This window comes from Lonchura striata, chromosome 1, assembly GCF_050655825.1.
Source record: "Lonchura striata isolate lonStrDom1 chromosome 1, ASM5065582v1, whole genome shotgun sequence".
In the NCBI taxonomy this organism is placed as follows: Eukaryota; Metazoa; Chordata; class Aves; order Passeriformes; family Estrildidae; genus Lonchura; species Lonchura striata.
The window spans coordinates 52,184,298-52,209,694 of NC_140703.1; the positions used below are offsets into that span (position 1 = coordinate 52,184,298).

At 34.8% G+C, this 25,397-nt stretch overlaps 1 protein-coding gene across 19 annotated transcripts in view; it reads right to left on the reverse strand.

Annotated features, from left to right (window-relative positions):
* The window catches only part of PIBF1 (progesterone immunomodulatory binding factor 1), a 106,641-nt gene that overhangs the window by 54,596 nt on the left and 26,648 nt on the right, over positions 1 to 25,397 (reverse strand). For 17 of the 19 annotated variants that reach the window (XR_014958835.1, XR_014958827.1, XM_021548014.3 and 14 more), the window contains one exon: positions 22,811 to 22,909. Coding sequence is in view for 17 of the 19 variants with exons in the window: in XM_021548014.3 (XP_021403689.2) it covers positions 22,811 to 22,909 (99 nt within the window). In the remaining 2 variants the exon portion in view is untranslated. Of the gene's footprint in view, positions 1 to 14,846; positions 14,925 to 22,810; positions 22,910 to 25,397 lie in introns of all 19 variants that reach the window. The other 2 variants (XM_085594090.1, XM_085594085.1) reach the window with 1 other exon arrangement.

Below are 25,397 nucleotides of genomic sequence, written 5' to 3' on the forward strand. Positions count from 1 at the left end.
ATTCACATACCAAAGACTGCTATAAATGTACTTCCAGCAGTTGTTTTAAACTAAGTATGATACTAGAAGAGTACATGGCTTTCCATCTGTTTTTCAGAATTTAAAGGAACTTCCATTAAGCTGCCTGCAGGCCATCAGGAATGCTTCAGTGCAACTGGGCAGCTCAGGGGAGCTTTTGTTAGAAGAGCAAAGGATGGAAAGACACGGTAATGGCAACAGCAGAGATGGGCGTCAAAGGATACTAAAATGACTGACAGACAAGCATTGGGTAGGGGAGCACAACTGGATCTGTCTTCTTTCAGATCTAAGATATGTAAAATGTCCTTTCCCAAGCAGTCACAGTAATTGGAACCACATTACCATTAACAGGAAAACAAAGAGGACAGTGTGAAGACCTCTCTTCATAAGCATGACTTAAAAACAGAAAAAGTTCATCAACTGCATTTCAGCTCTAGAGAAAACTATCAAATAATAAACCAGCCAGTTGTATACTGGCTGGTTTATTACAAGTCCTAAAGTGCAGATACTTCTGCGTGTCATTATTCAGAAATAAAACATATACTGGTTCTAAAAATTATTTTCCTGAACTGCACAAGCCTTTCAAATCAAAGAGTCTTTGTAGGAACAGTAAGCACACATATAATGGTATCAATAGCACGAGAGAATATGGAAGACACTTTTACAGCCCAAAACAAAAGGAATGAGCTACAGTCACCTTACCCATGCTTATAAAAGCTTGGAGTGGTAAATGAATCCTGAACAGATACAACAACAAACTGCTTATGACACCAATTAAAGAATCTCATTTCTCTTCATCTGCAAACATGAAAAAGGTCAAGTGAATCTAAGCTTTCTATAAAGCAGCCTATCCCAATAAATTCTTCAGTTATCAAATTATCCTATATTACCTGCTGAGGCATGTGAGAAATGAAAATACTTTAAAAATGCAGTAACTATTGTGAAAAATAATCAGTTAACTCCAAGCTGTCTCCAGTCTTGAGCATATTTGCTTTCACTACATTGTTTTCTGTATTTTATCAGTCATCTGACAAGTTTAACAAAATTTTTATAGAAAGATTCAACTTTGCCTTTGTAACTTAAGTAATTAATTTGAGAAGACCAGTATTGTGAAAAGCAGTTGAAAATAAAGAAAACAAGATCCAAGTCTGAAAAGAAGACAAGGAAGTCAGGATTCATGAAATATTGGATACTAACAGGCCTTGCAATACAAGTTTCATGCATACATTCTAAGAAGAGTCTTAGATGTGAGAGAACCATCCCTTTTCTCCTGAGACACAAAAGAAAAAAACACTGAAATGAATTTATTTTACTGTGTATCATTCTCAGACTAGTCAAATATTCTGTTTCTCTGTTTCCTCTAATTATGTCCAGTTCTCTTCTCTCTTCCTACATATCTTTGTCCTCTTTTCTATTTTCCACCCATTTGCTCTGTTCTCTCTCACAATTTCAACAATTCCTTCTTTAGCTAAACTATCACAATCTTTGCAATAACCACACCTAAGAAGTATAGTTTTCCTCCTTCTTGTAGAGGATTTGAAAACAAATGTTTGTTCTTTTGGGTCTTTTCCCCTAATGGGACTTGTGAAAAAAGACACTCCTGATCTCCAAGTATTTCCTGTCCCAGCTGAGTTGCATATCAAAGTCAGCATCTTTTTATTGTGGAAGAAAAAGAAAACTCCTACTACTCTGTGTGTCCAGTGCTTTTAAGATTTCATCTCTGTCATTATCCATTCTTTCTAGGAACCCTAGAATATGGCTCATCTACCATGTAACTAGGGAAGCAACTGCACATGCAATTCTTGTACTCCTTGAAGAGCAAATGGTAAATTTCCCCTGACATCTCATATTGTTAACGTTAACTCCTTTGATAAAGGAACTTCTTCACTGAACAGTACATTAAAACCTTTTGTATTCTTATGGTTACAAGATTTTGACTGAATGGGGACCTAAATACTAATAGAATAAGTTCATTTCCTTTTAAAATTGGATGAATGAACTGTTGAACTTCAGTCTGGCCATGCTATTTACCAGTTCTGTATGAATATTTAGGTCATGACTAAAAAACAGTCTAGTTACCACTGCACTTCAGCTAACCTTATTTTGTGTGATCTGCAATGCTTTTACTTTGTTTATTACAAGAAGATTTCAGTAGGTGAAGGTGTTTAATATTTTTCCAAAGTAAGTTAAACTCTATTCCACTCTGAGCTCCATTCTTAGCATTCCATTATTCTGCTGTTAAAGTCTGAACCAGGTTAGAACCAGACTTCAGGCTTAATCTGAAACTCCTTAATAGGGTAATACCTTCATCTGCCTTAATTCAAAATTGAGTCAATCTATCAGAAAAGAAGAAAATCTGCACACAGTCAGCTGTTCTTGGAGATGCAGTGTTTATATGTACATGACACTAAAGCATGCTTGCCTTAGCAATACTGATGGGATACACAGTCTAATACTTTGACTACTGTTATATAAGTGAGCTGGAATTTGGCCCATATTTTCACTTCTTTCCAATCTCAGAATTCCTGGTAATCATAAACAGACATTCAAAGGCAAGTAATAAACAGTGTACACTGCAAATGTGCATACAGAAATCATACTTTAAAGAACAGTTACAGGTAAATTGCTTCAGGACATCCAGAGTGTTAGTTACTCCATATGTATTCTCCACAAAAACACCATGAGTATGGGTTAGGAATCTTCAATAAAAACTGCAGTATTACCATCCTGAAAGCAACTCCTGTTTCAGGAGTTAAAACTTGTGATTTTCACTTAAAATCTCAGGGGTGAACTTGTGCTGGGAACCATCACAGTAACACAGGCTCTACTACATTATGATTACAAGTATTAGAGCTTTTCATCCAGTGAAAAAGCTTTTGAGGCATTGAGGTTGCCCAGGATCACTCTGCCACATGCTAAAATGTATTTAAACGTTTGAAGTCTATTAATATCAAATGAAAGCACGTGCAGAACTTCCCTGCAGAAGAATACATGGAAAAAAAAAAATTATTGCTGCCTGACAGAGTTAAAAGGCCAACCACTTCAAACTGCAATATGTAATGAAGCAGTAGCCACATTACCTCAAAAATGTCAGTGACCTAAGCATAAAGTAAGTCAAGAATCTGACTGGCTGAGACACATACACATTGAAAAACACTTCCTCTTGTCAGATATCCAGTGACTATGCTGAGTAGGAAAACTGATAATCCAGCAGTACTCCTGACAGGGAGAACACTACTAAGAACTTTATTTGTTATATTTCCATTTGCTGAATCCCCATTGTTACAGGATACTGGCGATTTACTGTACAGATGATTCTGGTTGGCAAAAGTAACATAGGAAAAATATTCTGCAGCTTTCCCAGCCAGAGAGTTAAAACAACCTTCTCAAATTAAGCTCGATTTGTTAGAATTTGAAGAGAAAGAATTATACTTACTTCCTGTTGATGTCTAATCTTGTGTTATCTCCATGTTCATTTAAAATAGGTCCTAAATCATCGTTTTTCACTTCAGTTATTTTTCAGCTGGGAACAAGCCATCCTATGGATGGTAGGTACTGATTTACTCAACACTCCTATCACATGATGAATTTGATCAATTATTCCTAAGTGAGGAGATCTCACTTTGCCTATTTTTAGCAAATGATATGAGAATAGTGTCACCTTATCATTATTAATATAATGATTCTGAACTCACAGGCAGAAGACAGAATACGTTTCCTTCTTCTTAAATTCCAGGGATATAGAAGTGTGAACTGTCCTCCAGAGTGAAGCTTAAGCCTAACATCAGCAGATTACTGGAATTAAGTCATTAAATGAGGTAAAAGATCTCTGTCATGGGAATAAAATTTTTAGGAAGTTAAGATCAAAAATACTTTTACTCAAAATAGGACCTCCACCCAAGCTTCCTGTTTATGTCAAGCAGTTCACAGACTCTTTCTGGAATTTTTAATACTAGCTTTTCTTGTTGATGTTTTGGACCTTGCATGAAATATTCCTCTTTAAAGCAGAGTAAACAAAAAACATTAGTGTCAAATTTGAGAATTACCATCAGTGAGAAAGCTACCAGAGGAGGTGACATCCTGAAGAGGTGAAGATAAAGCAGAAATCACAGTATAGTTCTGGATCTTGTGCTCTATTCTCTCCTTCATGTTGAAAAACACTAAGTATGAAAATGTAGGACTGTGGATTGTAGGTGACATGCAGGAATATTGATAAATATGGGAAATTGTCATTAGATTTGGATGTATGAATGTTCAGATGTGGAGACAAATACCAAAGGGATACTAAAAAATTTTACTTCTAGATGAATAGTGCTAAGATTTCAAACCAAATTGGCCACAAAAAATTTTCTAACAGATGTCTGGGCTTTCAACAATGAAGGGCATTTTCTGAGACGGCACTCAATATGTAAGGTAACGAGAACAGTAAATTAGTCTTCACTTAGCTTTGTGATCAAGTTAATGCTGTATATGTAGACTAATATAAAACTAGATCAGACTAATGCAAAAATACAATAACCTGTATACATATGTTAGATATAGCCAAAAGTAACCACAAAGATTAGCTTGTTTGACCAACAAAATGTAAATGACTTTTCTGAATTCTTGTTTGAATTCTATTATATTGGTAAGAGTAAAGAGTATCTGATTTGAGAGAAACAGTATTTTAGATACATGTCAAATTCTAACCAGGGATTATTCTGATGTGGCCTGTGGCTTAAACCGTTTAAACAATTTTCTTTGAACTTTCAAGGGATATTCTCCCTTTCAGAATAATAAAAAAGTATTCAACTATGTCTGTAACACCAACACTGGGAAGACCCAGAATATTTAGCATGCTATCCCATTTTAAAACTGCTTCTTAAAAATAGAAGAAAATATTCTTTATGAATCTTTGCTCCCTAGCCACAGAATGTTAACACAACTCAACAGAACTTGCCTGTTTATATAAAATATAATCTCTTTCTGAAAGCAAATAAGTATTGGTCATTTGCCACTTACCACGAGACACATTATTATAAACTAATGAAGGAATAGAACTTTTTACAACTGCAGATATGCTTCCTACCTATTATAGCTTTTTTTTCCTTTTTTTTTTGGTCAGTGACAAGAAGCACCTTTTCTGAGTCTCCTTGCCATACTGTAAAGAATTACTTATAGGTTTGTGAAGTTAATGACTTTGACAGAATTCAGGAGTTATTACTTCTATGCCACCTTAGGGGTTTTAAAAAATTCAGAACAAATATTTTTCTTATTTAGGTAAAGTCATATGCATTTTTAGCATTGTAGGAAGCAAAACTGTCACCATACAAGTGCAATAGTGTGTGTCAGGACTTTTAGTCCATTAAATGCTACACTGTTGTATCTGTGTCATTACCACTCTTGTGTTTCTAGAATTGTAGCATCATTATGTAGAACCCTATATAATTTGGTACTTCTGTTTTATTGATACTTTTCTGTTATTTTCTAAATTTCCATTTACTCTATTATCTTATATTTTTGCTGAACATGACAACCAATCTCTCATGTGAATTATTCTCTGTACCACATGGAATGAATTTAAAGACTCTGGCTGATCGTGTGAACATTAAAATAGGACAAATATGTCACTTTGGCACAGTGAAGTCAAATACAGGCTACAAAAGTTTGGATTATGCACGGACAACTCCCTTCTTCACCATTCCTTGGTATGCTATAATTTACACACACTCTACAACATAAACAATTTAAAAAATCCTGCAAATATATTTACTTAAAATGAGAAACACAATAATTAGGCACATGTGAAATTATTAAAGGCAGATAACAAAACTACTTTGTTCATTCAGATATTGCAGATCTAGTGAATTAGAACATAATACTTGACACTTTACACAACATACATCTATGCTGCAAGTACCTTTTAATCCAGTTTAAGGAGTTCCTAAATTAATTTATTTTTATTTTGGCCTAAGAAACTACTCTTTGAGTGTTTTCCTAAAACACTACATTTCTCAGCTGTAACAGCATCTGTCATTCTTGGCGTGGAAGCAAGCTCTTGTATGAATGTGAGCAGTCTTTTTTTGTTTCTTTAGAAATGTAGGGTATGTTCAACAACTGTACTATGGATCTGTAGGAATCTAAAGCATGTGTTTAAAGTAATTCAATGCATCTCTCAGATCATGATCAAATACAGCATGCAATACAATTAATAAAACAAACACCAGACCCAAATACTTGTACTCTTAATAAGACATAAAATAGGACCATAAACTTTGTGGATAGAAAAGTAATTAAAATATATACTAGAAGGAGAATTATAACTTGCATATTCACTTATTTTTTTATATTTAAGAAAGCATAGTTTATTACTACTGCAAATACTTTGGTCAGATTTTATACTTTAAATTGCAATAACAAAAGCAGCAATACTTAGTGCTTTGGTATTATTCTCCTATGAATTTCTATTTCTCCTGCTTAGTGGCATTTACAGTTCTCGCTTTGCATTTCTCACTGACTTCAAACTAGTTTATGCAGCTTCAAAAAAATGCACAGACTGGGACTGTTCAAAACAATACTAAACAGCAAAATAAAATTAAAGAAAAAAACAAGACACCATTTGAAATTGAAGTGATTCAAGAAGAGAAAAACACCTTTCTACAGTACTATTTATTATGTTTCTTTCAGTCTTTGTGTTTGAGAGTTTTGCTATGGAGTTTCAATAGCAAAATTTTTTATGTGTGCCAAAGAGAATGTGTTTGAAAGTATCTATTTTTCAAGGTTTATTTCAAATATTATTATTTCTGTAAGTATTATTAGTTATCAAGGTATTATTATTAGAATGCAATTTCTGAAATTGTAATTTGAACAAAAATTGTAAAAATGGCAAAAAGAAGAGGTCTTGAGCATAATTCAGTTGGTAGGGACAGAACTTACATTTTTCTGAAGACCTAGAAAATTAGGTCTTATAAGCATCAGTGTTGTATTGGCAAAACTATTTTTCTTTAATTTGGAAGAATCACATTTCAGTAATATTTCTATTTCCTTATTTTAGGAGATTCTCCTTAATTATATTCCCTCCACAAACTGATATACAAACTTATTTTTAATTTTGGAAAATATAATTCTATTTTTCAAGCAAATTCAGTTTAGAAGATTTTTTTGGTTTTAAATGGTTCATTTCCTATTTTAGCATTAAAATGGGAGTAACAGAAAATTGCTACTTTCTAACCACGTTTAAGATCACTGAATTGATATGAAATGTGCACACATGCAAGATCAACAAAGGGTCTCTTTTCAGTGATCACACATTTACATATGTAAGGTTATCTAACTGTCCTTTTGTAGGAATGTACTCGTACATGAGTAAATGCTCTGAGAGTTTGCATTATGAATCATGCATTATAGCTGCTAGCATCTTGGCATCAATTTGAATATACAAGGATTGATTTTGTAGGCCGGTAATTGGGGTAGGAAGGCCAATACAAATAAGCATAAAAGCTGCTTGAATTGCAAACATGGAAAGATAACTAGTACTAATATGATGAGAGAATTTCAGTACTTAAGCAATGCTTAGGCATCTCTATTCACTTCACACAAGAGCTATAACACATAAATAAAATCTCAAAGTGCAGCAGAAAAGTGAAAGCTAGGGACATTATTTGAACTGTAACATAATTTATACTATTCTCTTCCTTTATATTATTCTCTTCCTTAAACCCAAAGTGTACTAAAAACTTTATTCTTATAGATCAATAGATCAAATATTTTCTGTTTAACAGGACACAAGAAGATAATCCATATGCCTAGTAATCAGCAAAACAAATGTGCCTAAAATCTATGTATTTCTAAAAGACAAAAAAAAAAAAAAAAAAAAAAAAAAAAGAATATCACCTAACATTTCTGTAACATTTTAATCTGGTATCTGCTAAATGAAGTGTACAGAAAAGTTAAAACAAGGCAAGTAAAAAAATTACAGAAAAATCAGTGTAATTTGTTTTATGATTTTTCATAACTAATACAGGCAAAAAAAATATTGCTGTGACAGGTTTGTATGGTTAAACTGTTAAATGGTAAGAAAAAAGAAACAACTGCCAGTATTTGCACTTTTCACAAATGTTATTTTCCCCTCACAACTCAGTAATGCCAGTTCAAATGGATTAGCATCATACACCAAAGCTAAAATTACAGCTTTTGAAACCTACTTCCTTTTCTTTTTTACCCTATTGACACAACATGGAATAGCTGAAGATCTGAAATGTAGACTAAAAATGTATTTGAGGAATGATAATAATTCAGACATTTGCAGCTCCTTTGTAAGTGCATTCAGCACAGGTTCATTTAGGTGCGTTGTATCTCACATTGAGTATTCGTAGCAAAAATGACTGCACATCTTCTAGTGATGTGCTACTCTGAAATTACAGAGAGTGTAATTCTCACAGAACAGTAATAATGTAATAATAATCACAACACTAGAAATAATGTATACATGGATGGAAGACTTAGAGCAGGGCTAGGGAACTTAACTGTTCATCCAGAATCCCACAAGACAGAGCAGACTGAGGAGAAGGATCTAGATTTGTTACATGAGCCTAGGATAACTAAACTGGCTAACATGACCCAGCTATGCAAAAGACACAAAGTTCCAGGAATCACTCAGGTACATCTAGTGGAAATTATGGTATTACATGAGATAGAGCAGGAAATTATCTGACACATTATTCAGAATTCCAGTTATCAGTGTTAAAGTGAGGTCAGGATTAAGAGAAATGGTACTCAGATGTCCAAGAGAACAAGGAATCTATCCCATGAGAAATCAAATAAGCTACAATCTAGAAAAACAAAGTCTGACTAAGATTTTAAGAGGACAAAACAATAGATAAAATTGACTAATGCTATCATCGGAACACTGTGATATAAACCAGGAGAAAATAATCTTGAAACGGAAATTAAAACTCCATCTAAACATAACAACTAGAATGTCTGCCACTAGGAATAGTACAGTTCAGAGTTTAATTTCTGAAAAGATGACATGACATGATAAAATAATCAATGATACAAAAGGTTTATTCTAAAAATGTTGTTTATAAACCTTATAGGTAACTACTATATTGCCAATATCCACATTTGTAGAGTTTTTGGTCTTTTCTTAATTTAATAATGGAAAAATAAGTACAAAAAAGACAATGAAATAGCCAAAAGATTCTGAAAGTTATATTTTAATTGCATTTATATAATATTAGGAGAATTTGTTTGCTTGACTTTCACCAAAAAACCCAAAATTTGTTCATTTTTCCTCTTGTGGCATTTTGCTAAACTCATGCATCATGTATATCAAAACTTGTTGCCAATAGTTCTGGACTAATTGACATAACTTCTAGGTAGTACCTAAACCTGTTTAAATAATTAGGGAGACTGAGAGGAAAGGACAAGGGTCTTAAACTTTCTGGGGGAATGCTTGAATCATGTTACAGAAGAGACAAAGCTTAGACATTACCTCTTCTTCTAACACTGGAGTGAACTCAATTATTTTGAATGAGTTAGCCATGTTCTAATAAAAACAGGCACTTCAGAGACTTGAACAGAGTTCAAGCACCTCCTACCCGTATCAAAATAACCACTTAGCTTTCCAAACCAGGAGTCTTCCGAGCATGCACAAGGACCTCTACCTAAATGTGCTCCAACTTGGAATGATTTTAAGTGCCTCTGAGGTTAGGTGGTGCTTGAGAACAGGAGGTACTGGTAAGACTTCACTGGAATCTAGTCAGTGAAAATCTACCCCCAGATATCATTGATAACCTGTTGGAAAGTCATTAACATATGCAAAACCTGTACTTACCAACCATACATTACATTTTGAGTACAGTGTGGTGGATTGCCCCTGGCTGGAACCCAGGTGCCCTCCAAAGCCACTCTTATTTCTCTGCATCTGAAGAAGAAATATAATGAAAGACTCATGGGTCAAGATGAGGACAGGCAGATATGAGTCCCCAGTTACCATCACAGGCAAAACAGACTTGACTTGGGGAAAGATTAATTTACTACCAATCAAATTAGAAAAGGGTAATGAGAAACAGAACCAAATCCTAAAATAAACCACACTGACCCCATCCCTCCCTTCTTCTTGAATTTAACTTTACTCCCAATTTTCCCTACACCCATCTTCCCAGTGGTGCAGTGAGACAGGGAATGGGGGCTGTGGTCAGTTCATCCCAAACTCCTGCCAATCCTTCCTCCTCAGAGGAGGACTCTTCACACTCTTCCCCTGCTCCAGCATGGGTGTCCCTCCCATGGGAGACAGCTCTCCACAAACTTCTCCAGTATGGGTCCCTCCCATGGGTGCAGTCCTTCAGGAACAGACTGCTCCAGTGTGGGTTCCTGTGAGGTCACAAGTCCTGACAGCAAACCTGCTCCATCATGGGCTTCCCACAGGGTCACAGCTTCCTTTCGGCAATCACCCTTCCATGGGAAACAGGTGGATCTCTGCTCCACCACAGATCTTTTCTGTCCTTTCTACCCTTCTCTCTAAAAAAAAACAAACGCAAGTTTCCTCTTCATTTGGGTGTGGCAAATGAACTTTTTTTGAGTTACTGCAAGGTGGCTAAGACTGAAAATTTTGAAGGCATATGGTATCTTCCCACCTTCATTCATTACCTTCGTTTCATTAATCAGGTCCAATCTTTCATACAATTACATATCTACACCTACACTGATTGAATTTCTGTCAATCAAAATACTTCTAATCATGGAAGACAGCAGAGTTCATTTTAAAAGGCTCAAAAAGCAGCATATAAGGCCCATAGCATTTCATAATGAAAACATTCCATTTTTCGACCAGCCTTTGAGAAATGCTTAAAGGCTTCACAATTCTGCATTGGAGGAGGACTGAATAAGACTAATGGTAAAACATAAAAGCTCCAAAAGCCATGAATTTCTGAAGAGTCTATGCTGAACTCCTTTTACTCAGAAAAGACATATAGGACTTGAGTTGAGTAACTTCTGCTGTTTATGATGTTGTTACCTACACCTGAGCCTGTTGTGCAGACTCCCTTTATATGTCAATGGAAATAAACAGGTACCTTACAGACATTATTCCATTCCAGCAGAGGCATTTAAAATTAGACAAGACTGATAACAGCCACAGTAAACACTGTAGTAAAATCCATGCTGCACTTTACTTACTTTGCTCAGAAACTAATGTTTGAACTCATGCAAAGTCTAATGGTATATTACATTTTAAAAATGCTTCCAAAAAATCACAAAATTCCAAAACATTGGTATGAACAAAACTGAGATCTCTGAATATGATGTTCAAAGATTTTCAGTGTTAGAACTGGAAGATGTTCACCTTGTACTAAACAAAATTCAAAGCTACCATGAATTAGATTCACAGTTTCCATCCCTACAAATCGCTGTACAAAGGTAACTGGATGGGCATAAACAAAGAAATGGAGTCTGCCATCACTCCAAACACACTGACTTCCACTTACCCAATCCGTTCATGCAACTGTTTTGTCTTTGCCTGGCTTAGACTACCCTTCCAAAGAGAAAGACTGGGAAACTGCACCATATATTTTACACTCAGATGAATCACACTCAATAAAGCTTTCATGACTCCTATTTTTTTATGTCTTCTTTTATTTACACTATTCCCTTCCCCACCTCTCATCTTTACTCTTTTGTCTATCATCAATCCTCTGCAAGTTTCACAACATCGACATAATGCAAGGAGAAAAATGCTTTTGTCTGACAAAACAATTAAGATTCTCAATCCCTTAAACTAACTTCTTCCCCTCCTTTTTCTGATTTTGTCCTTGACGAAAATTTACCCTATTTAGGACCATTTCTGGGGAAGAGGTGGAGAAGGATTGTGGAAGAGATTTCCTTTATATTTTATACCACATAACTAAGGGAAAACAGATTCCAGGAAATCTTTTAATGAAGGACTTACTGATCCAAGTTTTATATGTTTTCTGCATCTTCTTTTGAGTCTAATAAAAAGCTAAGGAAATTTTTAAGGGTGATAACTACAGTAAGACCTTACTGATAACATGGCGCTGCATCATGGACAACATACATATGGTTAAAGTTGGAACAGAATAACCAGAGAGTTGCCAAGTTATCCGTACCATAACTGACAATACTAATGTTGCCAATAATTCAAAAATATTTAGGGTGGTATTCAAATCCAGACTGCAGAAATGTGTGTGTATCTAAGCATAGGTCTTACATGTGAGCAAAATATCTCAGGTCCCCTAATATTAAATGTTCCAGATGCCAGGAAGCCAGGACAACAAAGTTAAAATATAAAATATTCTTTAAACAATAGACATAACTTTCTCAGGAATAGAATACTGGTCATTTTGCATTGGGGATTTTGTTTGTTTGGGGTAATTTTTTTTTTCCCTTTTGAATCTAAACATGGTTGGTCTCCCCCATTTTGGTTGGTCTCCAACTCACACTCAACTTCCATAACTCCTCAGTCCCTTTTAATTGTACAAACTACTTAGTCTTGAGTTTTTTTCCAATAGTTAAACTGCCAAGGTCAGGAAATACATTTAAGTAGAACACGGCACATATAATCTTAAACACATTAAATCACATAAAAGCAGAAGTGGCACTACATTCATTTTGAAAAAAATATAAAATTGAAAAATTTTAAAATAAAATGGCATGAAAATTTGCAAAATTCAGTTAACATACTGAAGAAAGGTATTACTTGCCTGGCTAAAATATCCAATTAGCAACACACTGTGTGTAAAATTTAAGGCTTTCCACAAAAGGATTCTCCCTATTCTACAGGATGGTTAAACCAAAACCTGCTAAAGTTGAGTAAAAACATCCCCAATCACGAACAAGCCAAAACAAAAGAGCTCTGCAAATTACTTCAGGTTTATCACAACAGACACTTCTGCATTCTGAAAGGTCTACTCACAGTCTTCATTTTAGCAAAATACTCTTTGGAAGCAGATTCTAAAACTAGATGTAACATTCATTTATATGTATCTGCCAAGTTTTTCAATGTTTTAGAAGCTAAACTAAAACATCTTGAAAATGACTCATTGTGGAACCAGAATACATACTGTAGGAAATAAGAACTCATTTACAAGTGGGAGAAATACACTCACACTTCATCTGTGGGAATTCACTAGACTTCCTTTCCAGTAAACATTATATTTTAAAATAATCACGGAAAATATGTTCTTTTAACTGAAGTTTATGAAAAGATTTAGACAGCTGGCATAACAAAAGAGACTTACAAAGATAAATGTAAAACTGTCTTCAAAAACAATTAGTAATTCTGCCAAAAGATATCAATTTAGCAATAAAAAAAGATTCCTTTTTTTTTTACCCTAATGGTTAAACTAAAACTGTTTAATACAGTTGTTCAGTCTAAATAGATAACCATTTGAGACAAAGGACAGAAGGAAGATTTGATTATTTTACGAGGTAAGAAAATGCAGGGTACGGGGACAGCCCTGGCAGGTAAACAAAGTAGCATAAGGTAACTCTTCCAACTTGGAGCATGTCAACTACTTTTGTAGATGTGCACATTTTAGTAATACAACTACCTTCAGTAAATGCACTACTTTAAAAAGGTTTTCTTTTAAAAGAAGAAGTCATCTGGCAGAGAATATAAACCTGAAACATACTCCATTTATCTATGCATATAGAATATTTTGAAAACAGAAAAAAAGAACTCTGACACAGAAAATTAGACTCAGATTTCATAACTTCTGACTGGGAACAGTGTCATAAAGGACAAAACTAAAATCAAAAAACCCAGCCTCACTAGCTTCTATAAAGTAACAATCCGTAAAAAAAAAAAAAGTTCTAGAGGATCATGCAACAGACAATAAAAACACAGTATTTCCTCACCTGGTTTTAGGTCTAAAAATCTTCAAAATGAGTTATTAATAAAGGCTCCATTCCACCTAATATTGGGTATTTCAGAGGGTCAAAGATTGTCATTAATCACACTTTGGTTGCCCTTTACTGTTCAGAAAAACCCTCTACCAGTGTAGAGTGTACTCAGAGATTCAGGAGTCAGGTAATTACCTGAAGTAAGCAGCTTATAAAGACAAGGGAAGGACTATGGTTTCTAATTATTTTCATCTACTTACAGTACCATTTTGCACAAATAAAACCTTTTCCTCTTCCCATAGTGTTGAGTGGGACAAATTATTCCACTCTCTAGAACACACAACCAATTCTAGTGACCCCAGCAATGTATCCAAGGTAAAATGGGAAGATTTAGCTTTTTGAAGCATTTTGAAACTCATGATCTAGATTATATTTCAAAAATGGAAACGCTAAAGATCTTAGAACACTCAGAGCAAACATTAAGCTAAATTTCAGAAGGGATGAATCAGTGCACTGATAGTTTATCCATGGAAACACTTTCCATGAAACAATTAAAATATCTATGAAACCAATTCCAGATGACAAGTTCCACATCAAAGCTTACACTAGATTATATACATACACATGCAGTAGTATTTATATTAAAATGTTAGCCAAGAGCTGCAGCATTTTGACAATGTATCCAACATTTAAATTTTACAAGAGATGTACAAATAGGCTTGTAAGTACAAGTATGTACACTTTACATGTCTATTATGAAATCTAACATTTCATATAAAGCTAAGTGCCTGACAGGTATAAGCATTTTATTTAGTGCCCAAGCTTCATCTCAAAGGAACCTATTTCTAGTTACATCTATTCCTACAACTATAATGCCACTTGATGGAAAAATCTGACTTTCTCTTAAGACAAAGTTTCTCAATTTTGTTTATTCCATGGGTGTGAAGCTGCATAAACTATGGCAATTTTTTTCACTACTAGAGTACCTCAAAGGGACATCCATGCTTGATGAGTCAGCAGGGTGCTCTGTGCAGCAAGGTCTTGACTTGGCAACATTTGTTTCTCTGTTAGTACAAAAAACTACTATTAAAAAGGGCTCACAAGAAATGGTTGGCAGTATAGACACATGAACAAGATTTTTATGGAGTCTGCCCAGTGGTAAGAACTAAAAGAGCCCTTTACTGCTAGCTGCAAAGCCCCTTGATTTCATATTTCATATGTACCCCTCCATTCCACTTTGGTTGGGTTTATTCAGTGCCCAGGTTCTGTTTACTTACTGTCTATCACCCCACTCCTCTCACAGAATTACAAATTCTCTTGGTAATCACCAGCAGCCACCCTCTGGAGGAGACCAACGTATCTGCTTTCACACTGTGCTCCCCTTGGAGGCCCATCCCCAACACATGTTCGCATCTCCTACTGAAGAGCCTCTTGGTCTTGCTAAGGTTCCACGCTTTTTGTTTTGTTGGTTTCTTTTTGGTGTTTTTTTTTTATCTAAACCAGCTTCCCTTTACTGTGAAATATTACTCATATATTATATTACTGATATAATAAACTGCTCAAAGTAGTACCACCTTCTTGGTATCCCCATGATTCAAACATCATGTCACAGCTAAATGCCACAATGGATAAATGATATTTGGTAAAAATGGCCTGATATCTCACACTGCCTTAGGAAGCTCTTGAACTCTGGCTAACTATGCCTTGATCATTAATTGCACATACATTTTGCTGATTTCATAGAACACACTCACAGTTACCCATACAGTCATATAAGTAGACACAACTGTGCCTTTAGATCATTCAACTAGAAACACAAGTAGCTGTAAAAATTATCTAAATAGCTTTGCACTGAGTAAACTGAAGGACATGGCCTTCCCACTATCCAACATGTGATGCAATACTTCAACATACAATTAAAAAAAAAATTTACTGGTCTCCCTGAATGTAAACAACTCTCTGAGTCAACTGTGACAAAGTCTGGGATACATTCTTGAGGCAATCTTATCTGGAAACAAGAACATATGAAAGGGAAATCAGCCAATCCTGGTCTTTCCATTCTTTCTTCATCAAGGCACTGATCACCAGACATGCCAATCTCATGAAAAGAGAAAGGGACAAAACAGCTGCCAAGGATTTTTATGGTTGTTCCATCAGCTGTGAACAGTGGACTTACCAGCTGTGAGTGCTACGGATAAATATCATACATCACTCTCTTTTGGGAAGCCCTTGATGTGATTAATTAGGCATATCCAATGCTGGATGGACTAATGTCCAAGGCAAACACCTCCTTGTGGTTTATGGCATCAAAGTACCTTGGCTCACTGATGCACACTATTCTGGGTGCCTGTGAATGAACATACTACGATGGTCCTTCATTTACTTATAGTTCTTTATTAGTTAATTTACAAATGATTTGCCCATGCTCTATTCCTGAAACACATACAACCATTTTTCCTATTTGTAAGAGTTATTCACATGAAACGGGTGTCACCACCATGGAAATGAGGACCAGCCTAATGCTTTCTTGAGTTATATCTTGCATTTTCTAAACAATTCCAATGTGATTCTGCAGAAGACAAACCCTAGCCAACACTTAGCTCAAAGGTCTCACTCATCAATGCTAAGTCTTCATGTCCAACATATCAGAATGTATGACGAGGTTTTAACATCACAAAGCTATAACCTCCTTCTCACGCAACACAAGCACCTATTAAACAGTGTTCTTCCAAAGTTTGGTATCTGGAAATGAGTATAGGATAACATCCTTTTCCACAAGGTAATCAGAATCCTTTTCCTGGGGGTAACCACAGACTGAGAAAGTAATTACAGAAGAAAATTACTATTAAAATGATGTTTGGTTTATTAGTCTTAAATACAATATTACACAAATAGCCATATTTTGAAGATCAAAATTTATAGAGACATACAGAAAATACAGTATTCCTTCTATGAAGAATTTAGCCTTTGAATTAGCATTATAATACAGTGTTTTGGTAAACAGATACAATTAGCATTCCCTAGCTGTATTTATGGTCATGGTGTTATTTGTGACCTGCTTTTCTTCTGTATTCTAAGAAATATATTTGGGAGTTGCCTATAAACAGCTTCTTTTCTCATGTGCCATTGAAGTGTTAATGCTTTGGGTTACTTAATGATGGTAGGGACTTCACACACACATTTAGTCCTTCAAGCCCAGATGGTTAGAAACACTCCAGAAACACTTTATTTGCATAGATAACCTGATGTATGTAATAATCTTTGAAGAAATACAAAAGAACCCAGATTAACAATTTCTTCAGATAAAAGCTTTAATTTGTATCTTGGCATTATATCCAGTGTAATGTCCCCTTTTCAAAGAGACCCAAAGCACATGCAGTAAAAGCCTGGGAAGTTCCCCTGTGTTTCATAGCTCCTGTTCTACATAGGATGGCTGGTAAAAGGTATATGTAGCCTGATAAAGCTGGCTCCAACTGCGGCCAAAAATGTGTTTTTAGAAACGCAAGAAAAACTTCTTCATATTCTGTATTTCTCCCTAATCCTCTGCCACTAGTGTTCAACTACTTCTCACTCAAGCATTTCCTGAAAGGTGATGTGCTTTCTACCTGTAAAGGGATTCTTAAATTTGTCTTGAGCTTTTCCAGTCTCGTTTTGAACCCAATGTGAAATTTAGTACCTGTAAGGACCTCTACTTGGTCTCCTGGCACTGCTCACCATTAATGAGAAGCTGGGTGTAGTGAGTCCCAAAAATGGGTATGTACCTGAGGAACACTAACAACCACAGCAAAATAATGGACTGCAGTGGAAATTTCAACCCAGTAATTGAAGAAATAGATATAAGCAGTAGCATCCTTATAATGCAGAATCCCTCTTTGAAGGAATTTGGAAGTGCTTTTGAATTTGTTCTCAAAGGACATGATATATTTCAATCTTTCCAGGCTAGCAAAAACACCTTAAGGACTTGAAAGAGTAAATAAATAGTTTCTTAGGTACTCAGAATAGCCATTGCACCATTTGAACAATTTGCCTCTCCTAATCATAATATTTTAAGATTAAAACATTTTGGTTAGTAGGAAATAAAAAGGAAAATGAGAATTTTGTGAGAATTATTTCTTATGAGCTGGGGCAAGAGCAACTGAAATAAAAGATTTTTAGAGCTATAAATATAATCATTAAACATTCCTTGCACAGTAAGAGAACAAACTTAAAAGCCTGTGTTCCAGATGTAATGAAGCTCAGAAAGGTCAGACATCAGACTAACTTAGCATTCCTATGAGGCTTGATGCAGATAATTCTTCAATATAAAGACAGTTACAGTTATGAAGTGACTGGTTACAGGGCTCAAAACATTTATCCTGCAAGAACACTATCTTAGCTAAGAATGTAAAATTTTAAGATCCTGATTCAGAATCTAAGTTTTTATCACAGAGTGACAGCAGCATTGCTGAAGAATATTTTGGCCAGCAGTCTTCAGTATGAATTTTTTAAAATTCATAATTGAAATTTTCATTTGATATAAATATTCTTGAAGAGATAATATGCCCCTATTTAAATATTAGTAGTAACTCCGGCAAATATACACATTGAGTTTGTAATTTTAATATTAGAATTCTGTCACTGCAGTCAGCAACATCCAGATTATAAAAATACATTAACAGAAGGGGAAAAAAATTAGTTTTAGTGTTTCTGTTAACAATTAAAGTATAATGTAATACATGAAAAACTAATTATGAGATTCCTGCATGCTCCACAGAGATTCTAAATGTATTCTAACATTTATTTATTCAGGAAATTTATCTAATTATCTTCTCACCTAAGATAATCCTCTAGGCTTGTGTGTAATTAATAAGAAGACATAGGGATCTTAATTTCATCTTATTTAAAAATCCATTTGATGAACAGAATTGATCCCCTCTCTCCATCACCTAAAAAGTTTAAGACAGATGACTAGCATTGGATAGTGTCTGATATATTCTAAAAATATACCACAATTATGAAGAACAAAAAAAATAGGGATAAAAGATATTCAAATGAGAAAGACTATGGAGAGACTAAAACAAGTTTCTAAGTTGTATAGTCAGCTTGCAGCTGACTGGAACAAAAAGCAATAAATCTGTAAACACAAACATGCAGACATCTTTTGCATACTTTTCTTAATCTATGTGGCAGAGACAAATGCTGTTAAGAAATGTCAGCAATCTTTATTCTATTTTGTTTTTTATTTGAGAAAAGCATTTCCAAGCAGAAACTACAGAAATACTCCTAAAGGTATTTTTACCTGTAGTAGATCATCCATTAAAAAATCAAAAATTTTTACGAACTGAGCTATGTACATCAACCCAGAAATGTTTAAATACTAATAGTACAAAATACTTTGAAAACTTTACAGAACAAACTTAAGGCTCTAAACAATTTCTGTATTCATTACCCTGACTTAACATTATAAATCATTTAAACTATATGTTTTAAAATTCATCATCTATATATCTGTGTATATGCAAATAAGAAAGAAAAAAGTACATAATTTAAAATATCCTATTATCTGATGGACAGAGATGGGAACTGAAACTAGTTTTTGCGTCCACTGCAAAATTGAAGGAACGGCACTGCCATAACACAATTTCCTTGAATACTCGTTTTCTGTTTACTGCATACCTATTTTGTTTCTCTTCATTATTCTACACTTCTCACTTTATCATTACAAAAATAGGAAAAGCACAATTACATGCTGAGCATTTTTTTTTCTCACTAAGAAAAAAGGTTTTGTATGAATTTCCCTTGTGCTCCCAATAATTCTAGAATTTTTCAGCCAGTTTCAATTGATAGAGCCGAGTCCTGGAAAAAGATATTATACTACGTTTAGAAGAAATTTAAAGAATTTGACTTTAAAGGAAGTCAACAATCAAAGGTAAGAGATGGTTCTTTTAGGAAAAGTGCTCTAGTATGAGTTCACACCATATTAGACCTCTGAGTCCACTTTAAGAAAAGAAACCATTTAAGTCTATGTTGCACCTTATAGGAAACTAGGTGGCTTATCAGGAAAAAGCCCAATAGCAAACCACAGTGCACTTCTGGTTTCTTGGTGGCAGTATTTTTTTGCTGTTGGTGTTTTGGTGGGTTGGATGTTTTTTCTTTTGGCAAGGAGAAGTAACAGATTAACAGTCAATAGTTTGAAAATAATACCCCAGGAATGTTCAAAAGAAGGAAAGGATGGAACATATTTAGCACCTGCACTTAACTGTGTAGATGACAGTGCTGTTACAGAATTGCTCTGCTTATTCTACCCCTAGACAATTTCAACTGAGGTAATACAGCTTTGTAATTAGAAAAAGTCTTAAGTCACATTAGCAACAACAAGTGAAAATGTTTCCCTTTGGTCATTTTTTTTAGAACATGTGTGACATCGACAAGACTTTAATCCAAAAATATCAAATAATTTAACGTTGTTGTCATTATCATAGGTAAATGAAACATAGATTCTCAGACAGAAATTACAGATTTATAATTGCAAAGAAAGCAATAAAACCTATATCCTGACATCACAGTGGTCTACTTTAAGGTTGAAACAGCAGATCCTTTCTCAACATAACTCTTTCATGAATATTATCACTTTGGTGTTTTCTTGGCCTTTGTAAATAGCTGTTCACAGAGAACTATCACAATCATGAGTAGAAAAAAAAAAAAAGAAAATAACTGCACTTGACTAGAAAATTGGGTATTAGTTACACTTCTGATCACAAGATTTGCCAGGGGCTTTATTTAACCACCATTCAGGCCAGTCAACATTCCACATACTTCTGAAGCTTTCAAACATGTTTGTTTATACAGATTACGATACCAGTGGTAACTACGATGAGTCACCTTGTCTTTACTAAAGTAGAACAAGCTGTTATAATCACTTAAATACAGTACTGGACAACACAGGCACTCCTTTTTCATCCCAGGGGTTTCTGGTGATATTAGAACATTTCTTTGTTCCACAGAACTGTCACATGTGAGTCCATGGTAAATTCAGAATCTGGGGATCTTTTAAGTTAAGGTATTTCTACCATCTCAACGTGCCAGTTAGTTACTTTGCAGTTCAGTTAGGTAGACGATTTGGAATGCAGAGAAAGTCATGGTCTTGACACCTGTTATGTGTTAGAAGTGAGGTACTTTTAAAGAGAGACACCAATATTTAAAAAAAGGCTAGTATGGATTTTCCATATTCCAAAGCAGAAAATGATCTTCTGAGGAGCAATCTACTTCTTAGAACTCCACTACCCAGCATTAATCAACTTATTAATTTATTTAACACGAGGAAAGGAGAGTTTTACTTAACTGGAGAGCTTATCGCTAGAAAATGCTATAAGAGCAAAGAAGTATACGTGTATCAAGTAAGATTCCTATGTTTCTAATTGTAGTGGAACATCCTTCCTCCAAAATAAAGCAACAATATGAAAAAAGGCCACATTACATGAGTGTGAATTCAGCTGGACAGAAAAGTATTTTCTCCACAGTTCTTAAGTTTAAAAATATAGAAGAAGTGCAAAGTTAGTATTTTTATTATGTAAAAGTGCAAACTCAAATTATGATATGCCAGACTGATTTTCAAGAGGACCTTCCAGTTATATATGAAATCCCCATGTCTTAGTAAATCTTACCACAGTGAAAGGCAGGAGTCTCATTAAAAAGAAATCTGTGCTGGCTCATATGAGCATTTTATTTTAACCCTGGAGATCAGTTTCGAACCAAGTTTCCTGGTCCTCGCTATTCAAATGGATTTACACATTGTGGAGCCATCACCGCAGTGTTTGCATACTGAATTCCTTTTGAGAACCCAACAACCCCTCCAATGTGCTCTAACCACTAAAAGGCATTTGGCACCCTTGGGCACATTCAGCTGAACTAGAATTAATCTGAAGTCAAACCCCTTAAACTCATCATGGATATCAAGTCCTCCGATCCATTGCATTTGCCCTAGACCTACCCCTACTGTTTGACATCATCAGTTAGAAATTACATTTTTCAATCCTTAGGTAGTGCTATTTCTTCCATAGTATCACCACTGCAATTTAGGAGTTATACATAAAAATTAAAAGCTTTAACAAATTTGTTCCTATGCTTAAGTTAACAACATTTTACCTGTAATTAAAAATTATTCAGGGCAAAGAAGGCTTATCTAGTACTTCTTTTGAGTAGATGACTAGGTAGCACAGTCACTGCCACAGTCACAGAACTGATCTCTTCATTACAGAAGAAAACATTTTTATTAAAAATGTATTAAAAAATTAATTAAATCCAAAATTAAAGACACATGACAAACTTAACCTGAAGAACTTTGATTACTGTCCATAGTTTTACATTATCTCATAGTTTAATGACAGCATATTTTCTTAATTTACAAAAAGTAAGGGAAAGGTGAACATAAAGTAAGACTGCGTGTAAACAGGCAAAAAATCAACTATAGTTTCTTTCTCCATTGAATGGAATTGTACATTGATATAGACAACATATTCTACACATGGAGTATGAAGGACTGAGAAGAGACAGTAATAAGAAAACATGTAGCAAACATAACTGTTCATGACTACTGCCCTCTATCCAAACTTCATAAAAACTATTAAAGTCATCTTACAAAACGATTTTCTACTTTCAACTAAAGAAAAAACCCCACAAACAGGTTCAGAATATGACCATTGCTACTGTAGAGTATAAAATCAACATTCTTGCAATGAAATGAATAATTATGTTTGCTTGTCTCTACAGTATGGTAGGAGAAATACAAAACTTTGATCTTATTACTGCAGTGATAATGGAAAGAATTTGCTACAATGATTAAGTCTGCTGCAACTTCATTTAAACAAAGAGTTTGTAATTCAATTTGTTCTTTGTAAGCTCCTACCTAGACCTTCTAGATATAAACACTGTTATACCTTTAGATTTTTATATGCATTTTAAAAACACTTACTGTTCTAAGAGTTGATCATATTTTCTTAAAGATTCCTTTTCAGCAGTAACTGCTCTCTCTTTTTCGGCAACAGCATTATCTCGTGCTTCTCTCAAATTTCTGAAGGAAACAAAAATTATTCTGTTAAGAATCTGTTAGAAACAAGACTGTTTTGCTTCATTAATTACTGCTCTCTGATCCGAACTTCAATGCTACATTCTTCAGCTCTCACAGAATGACAGAAGAGTCTGTCTATTCACCTATTTATTACAGAGGCTTTACTTCAGGTTATTTTCATATATACCAGTAAAGCTTCCAGTTCTGAAATTGTAAAAAACAGTTATCAAATAATCTATTTACATGTGGTAAATATACATATTACTCTATTCTAGAAGACGAGAACTAAAAATAGTTTAATTTTTGCAGGAATTAAATAAATTCGAATGATTTTCCTTGGTGCTTTGGGAATAACTGAAGGAATGCTGTCTGCCTAGCTGAGATGATTCACAACTTTTGATAGAGCAAGAAAAGTTTAGGTAAGCATAGAAATCCTACTTCCACGTACAACTAATTGTCTAGTTAGGGTGATGTGTATGTTAATGCATGTCATTGGTGTCTCCTTCTGGATTTTATTGCTGGAAACATTTTTGATCTGCAAAGAACCATAAAATAACATTTTATTACAATCAATTGATACACCTTTTTTTTATAACCAAGGATCAGTCAAGATGTTCAAACTACCTCAATTATTATTTGACCAACACAAATGAGAACAGCATGATACTAAGAATAAAACATATAGTATTTGTGGTTAAAAATTGGAATTAGTTATTAATAGTCTGTTATGTTGCAAGCAGGCTACATATTAACACTGCAGGAGACTGTAATGAAGGGAAGCACAGCTTAGATACTGTATATAAACTCAATGTCCAATATTTATAGTGTAACACAGCATCAGCCAATTTGCCAGAGCTAACTGGTTGTTGAGGATCAGACATCTGCATTATGACTGGTTTCAAGGATTTTACTGTACTGCTTGTTTGCTTCTATGATAAATATTCACCAGTATTTTGAACATATTAGATGATCTTAAAGAGTATTTTCAATTTTGTTTTATTTAAAAGGAATCCTATTCATATGCTACAAATATGAACAAATCCAAGCACAGCTGCAAGGCAAGCTAAAACCACGGCTAGCACCAATGACTAGGGGATTTCACTTCAACAGCACGTTCTTCATCCAAACTGATCTGCTAATGTGGCTGCAACCAAGATCTTCCTACTGAAGTTTGTTTATTCCTCTCCCAACAACAACTTTCTAACTTAAGGCAAAGTGAAATTAAAGGCTCAGGCAAGTTTTGAAGAAAAGTGAAAAGTCAGGATACAAAGGAAAATAGAGAATTATTATGCTCATGTACATGTGAACTTAGGTCATTGTATCACACTAAAGGTATATAATTTCTGGTTTAAAGACTATTTTCGAGAATAAATGTTATCGGTAGCACTTCCTGAATTCAAAGTAATTCATATGAACAGCAAATGGTTACACATAAAAAACTAACATCAGAATTATGTTGCAGTTAACTGACTATTAGAGAAAGATAACAAAAATTGCTTTAAAAGTTGAGTTACCAGGCTACAGAATTTAGTGAAGAAATTCAGGGACTGACCTTAAGATTAGATTATTTAAAACAGACTTATACCAAAATATGGGAACATGACAATACACTTTGCTAACAGCATTAAGATCAAGCATATTGTGTCTTAGAGTAGGAGTCCAGAGCAGTATCCTTAAGACCACAGTAGTGGAAGTGGGATAAAAATGAAACAGTAAGAGAGATACAGAGACTCATTTAGAGAATAAACTATTTTGCTTAGCTCAACAATTAATCAATTGAAAATGCAGTACGAGGAAAAAGGACACAAGTGAGGGACTATTCGACCAACAATACCACAATCATAGATGTGATGAAACTTCGTTTGAAATACTCTTTTTCTAGAGAGTCAGGAGCCAGTAATGCTGCCAGTTGTCAGTTATGTGATTGTCATTTCACAGGAGGTGAAGCACCTACCCAAATGGCTGCACTGGGGTCTTATGAGGCATCTAGCCAGCCTATCAAGTGAAAGTAACCTTCTGAAATGGGACAGAAGTACTATCTAGAGGATCAAGAATGGGCATGGGGGGAAAAAAACATGGGATGAAGACACAGGAGGCAGCAGCTCATGGGCATCTTTATTGGGTTTTCAAACAAGCCTCTTGGCAACTGCCATTTATTACACTTTATCACATCCCTAAACTGGTCTAGAAGGCACAAACTGGATTCCTGTCAGATTCACCCACATCAGAAAAGGTGCTCAGGGAAAGCACCTGACATGCTGAGCTACTAAATTGTGTTTGAGCTATGGGAACAGACTACAGGTAATCCAGTGTAAACCCCTTGCAGACATTCACATGCCCTGTGAATTCACTCACGCTTGCTAATGCAAACATAACCCATGCTTACAACAACCATACAAGTGAAACTGATGCCAAAGAAATTAGGCATGAAAGCATCACCTTTTTATTAGTGGCCCCCTCCCATTTTAGTTTCTTGAGCTGATTCATCCAA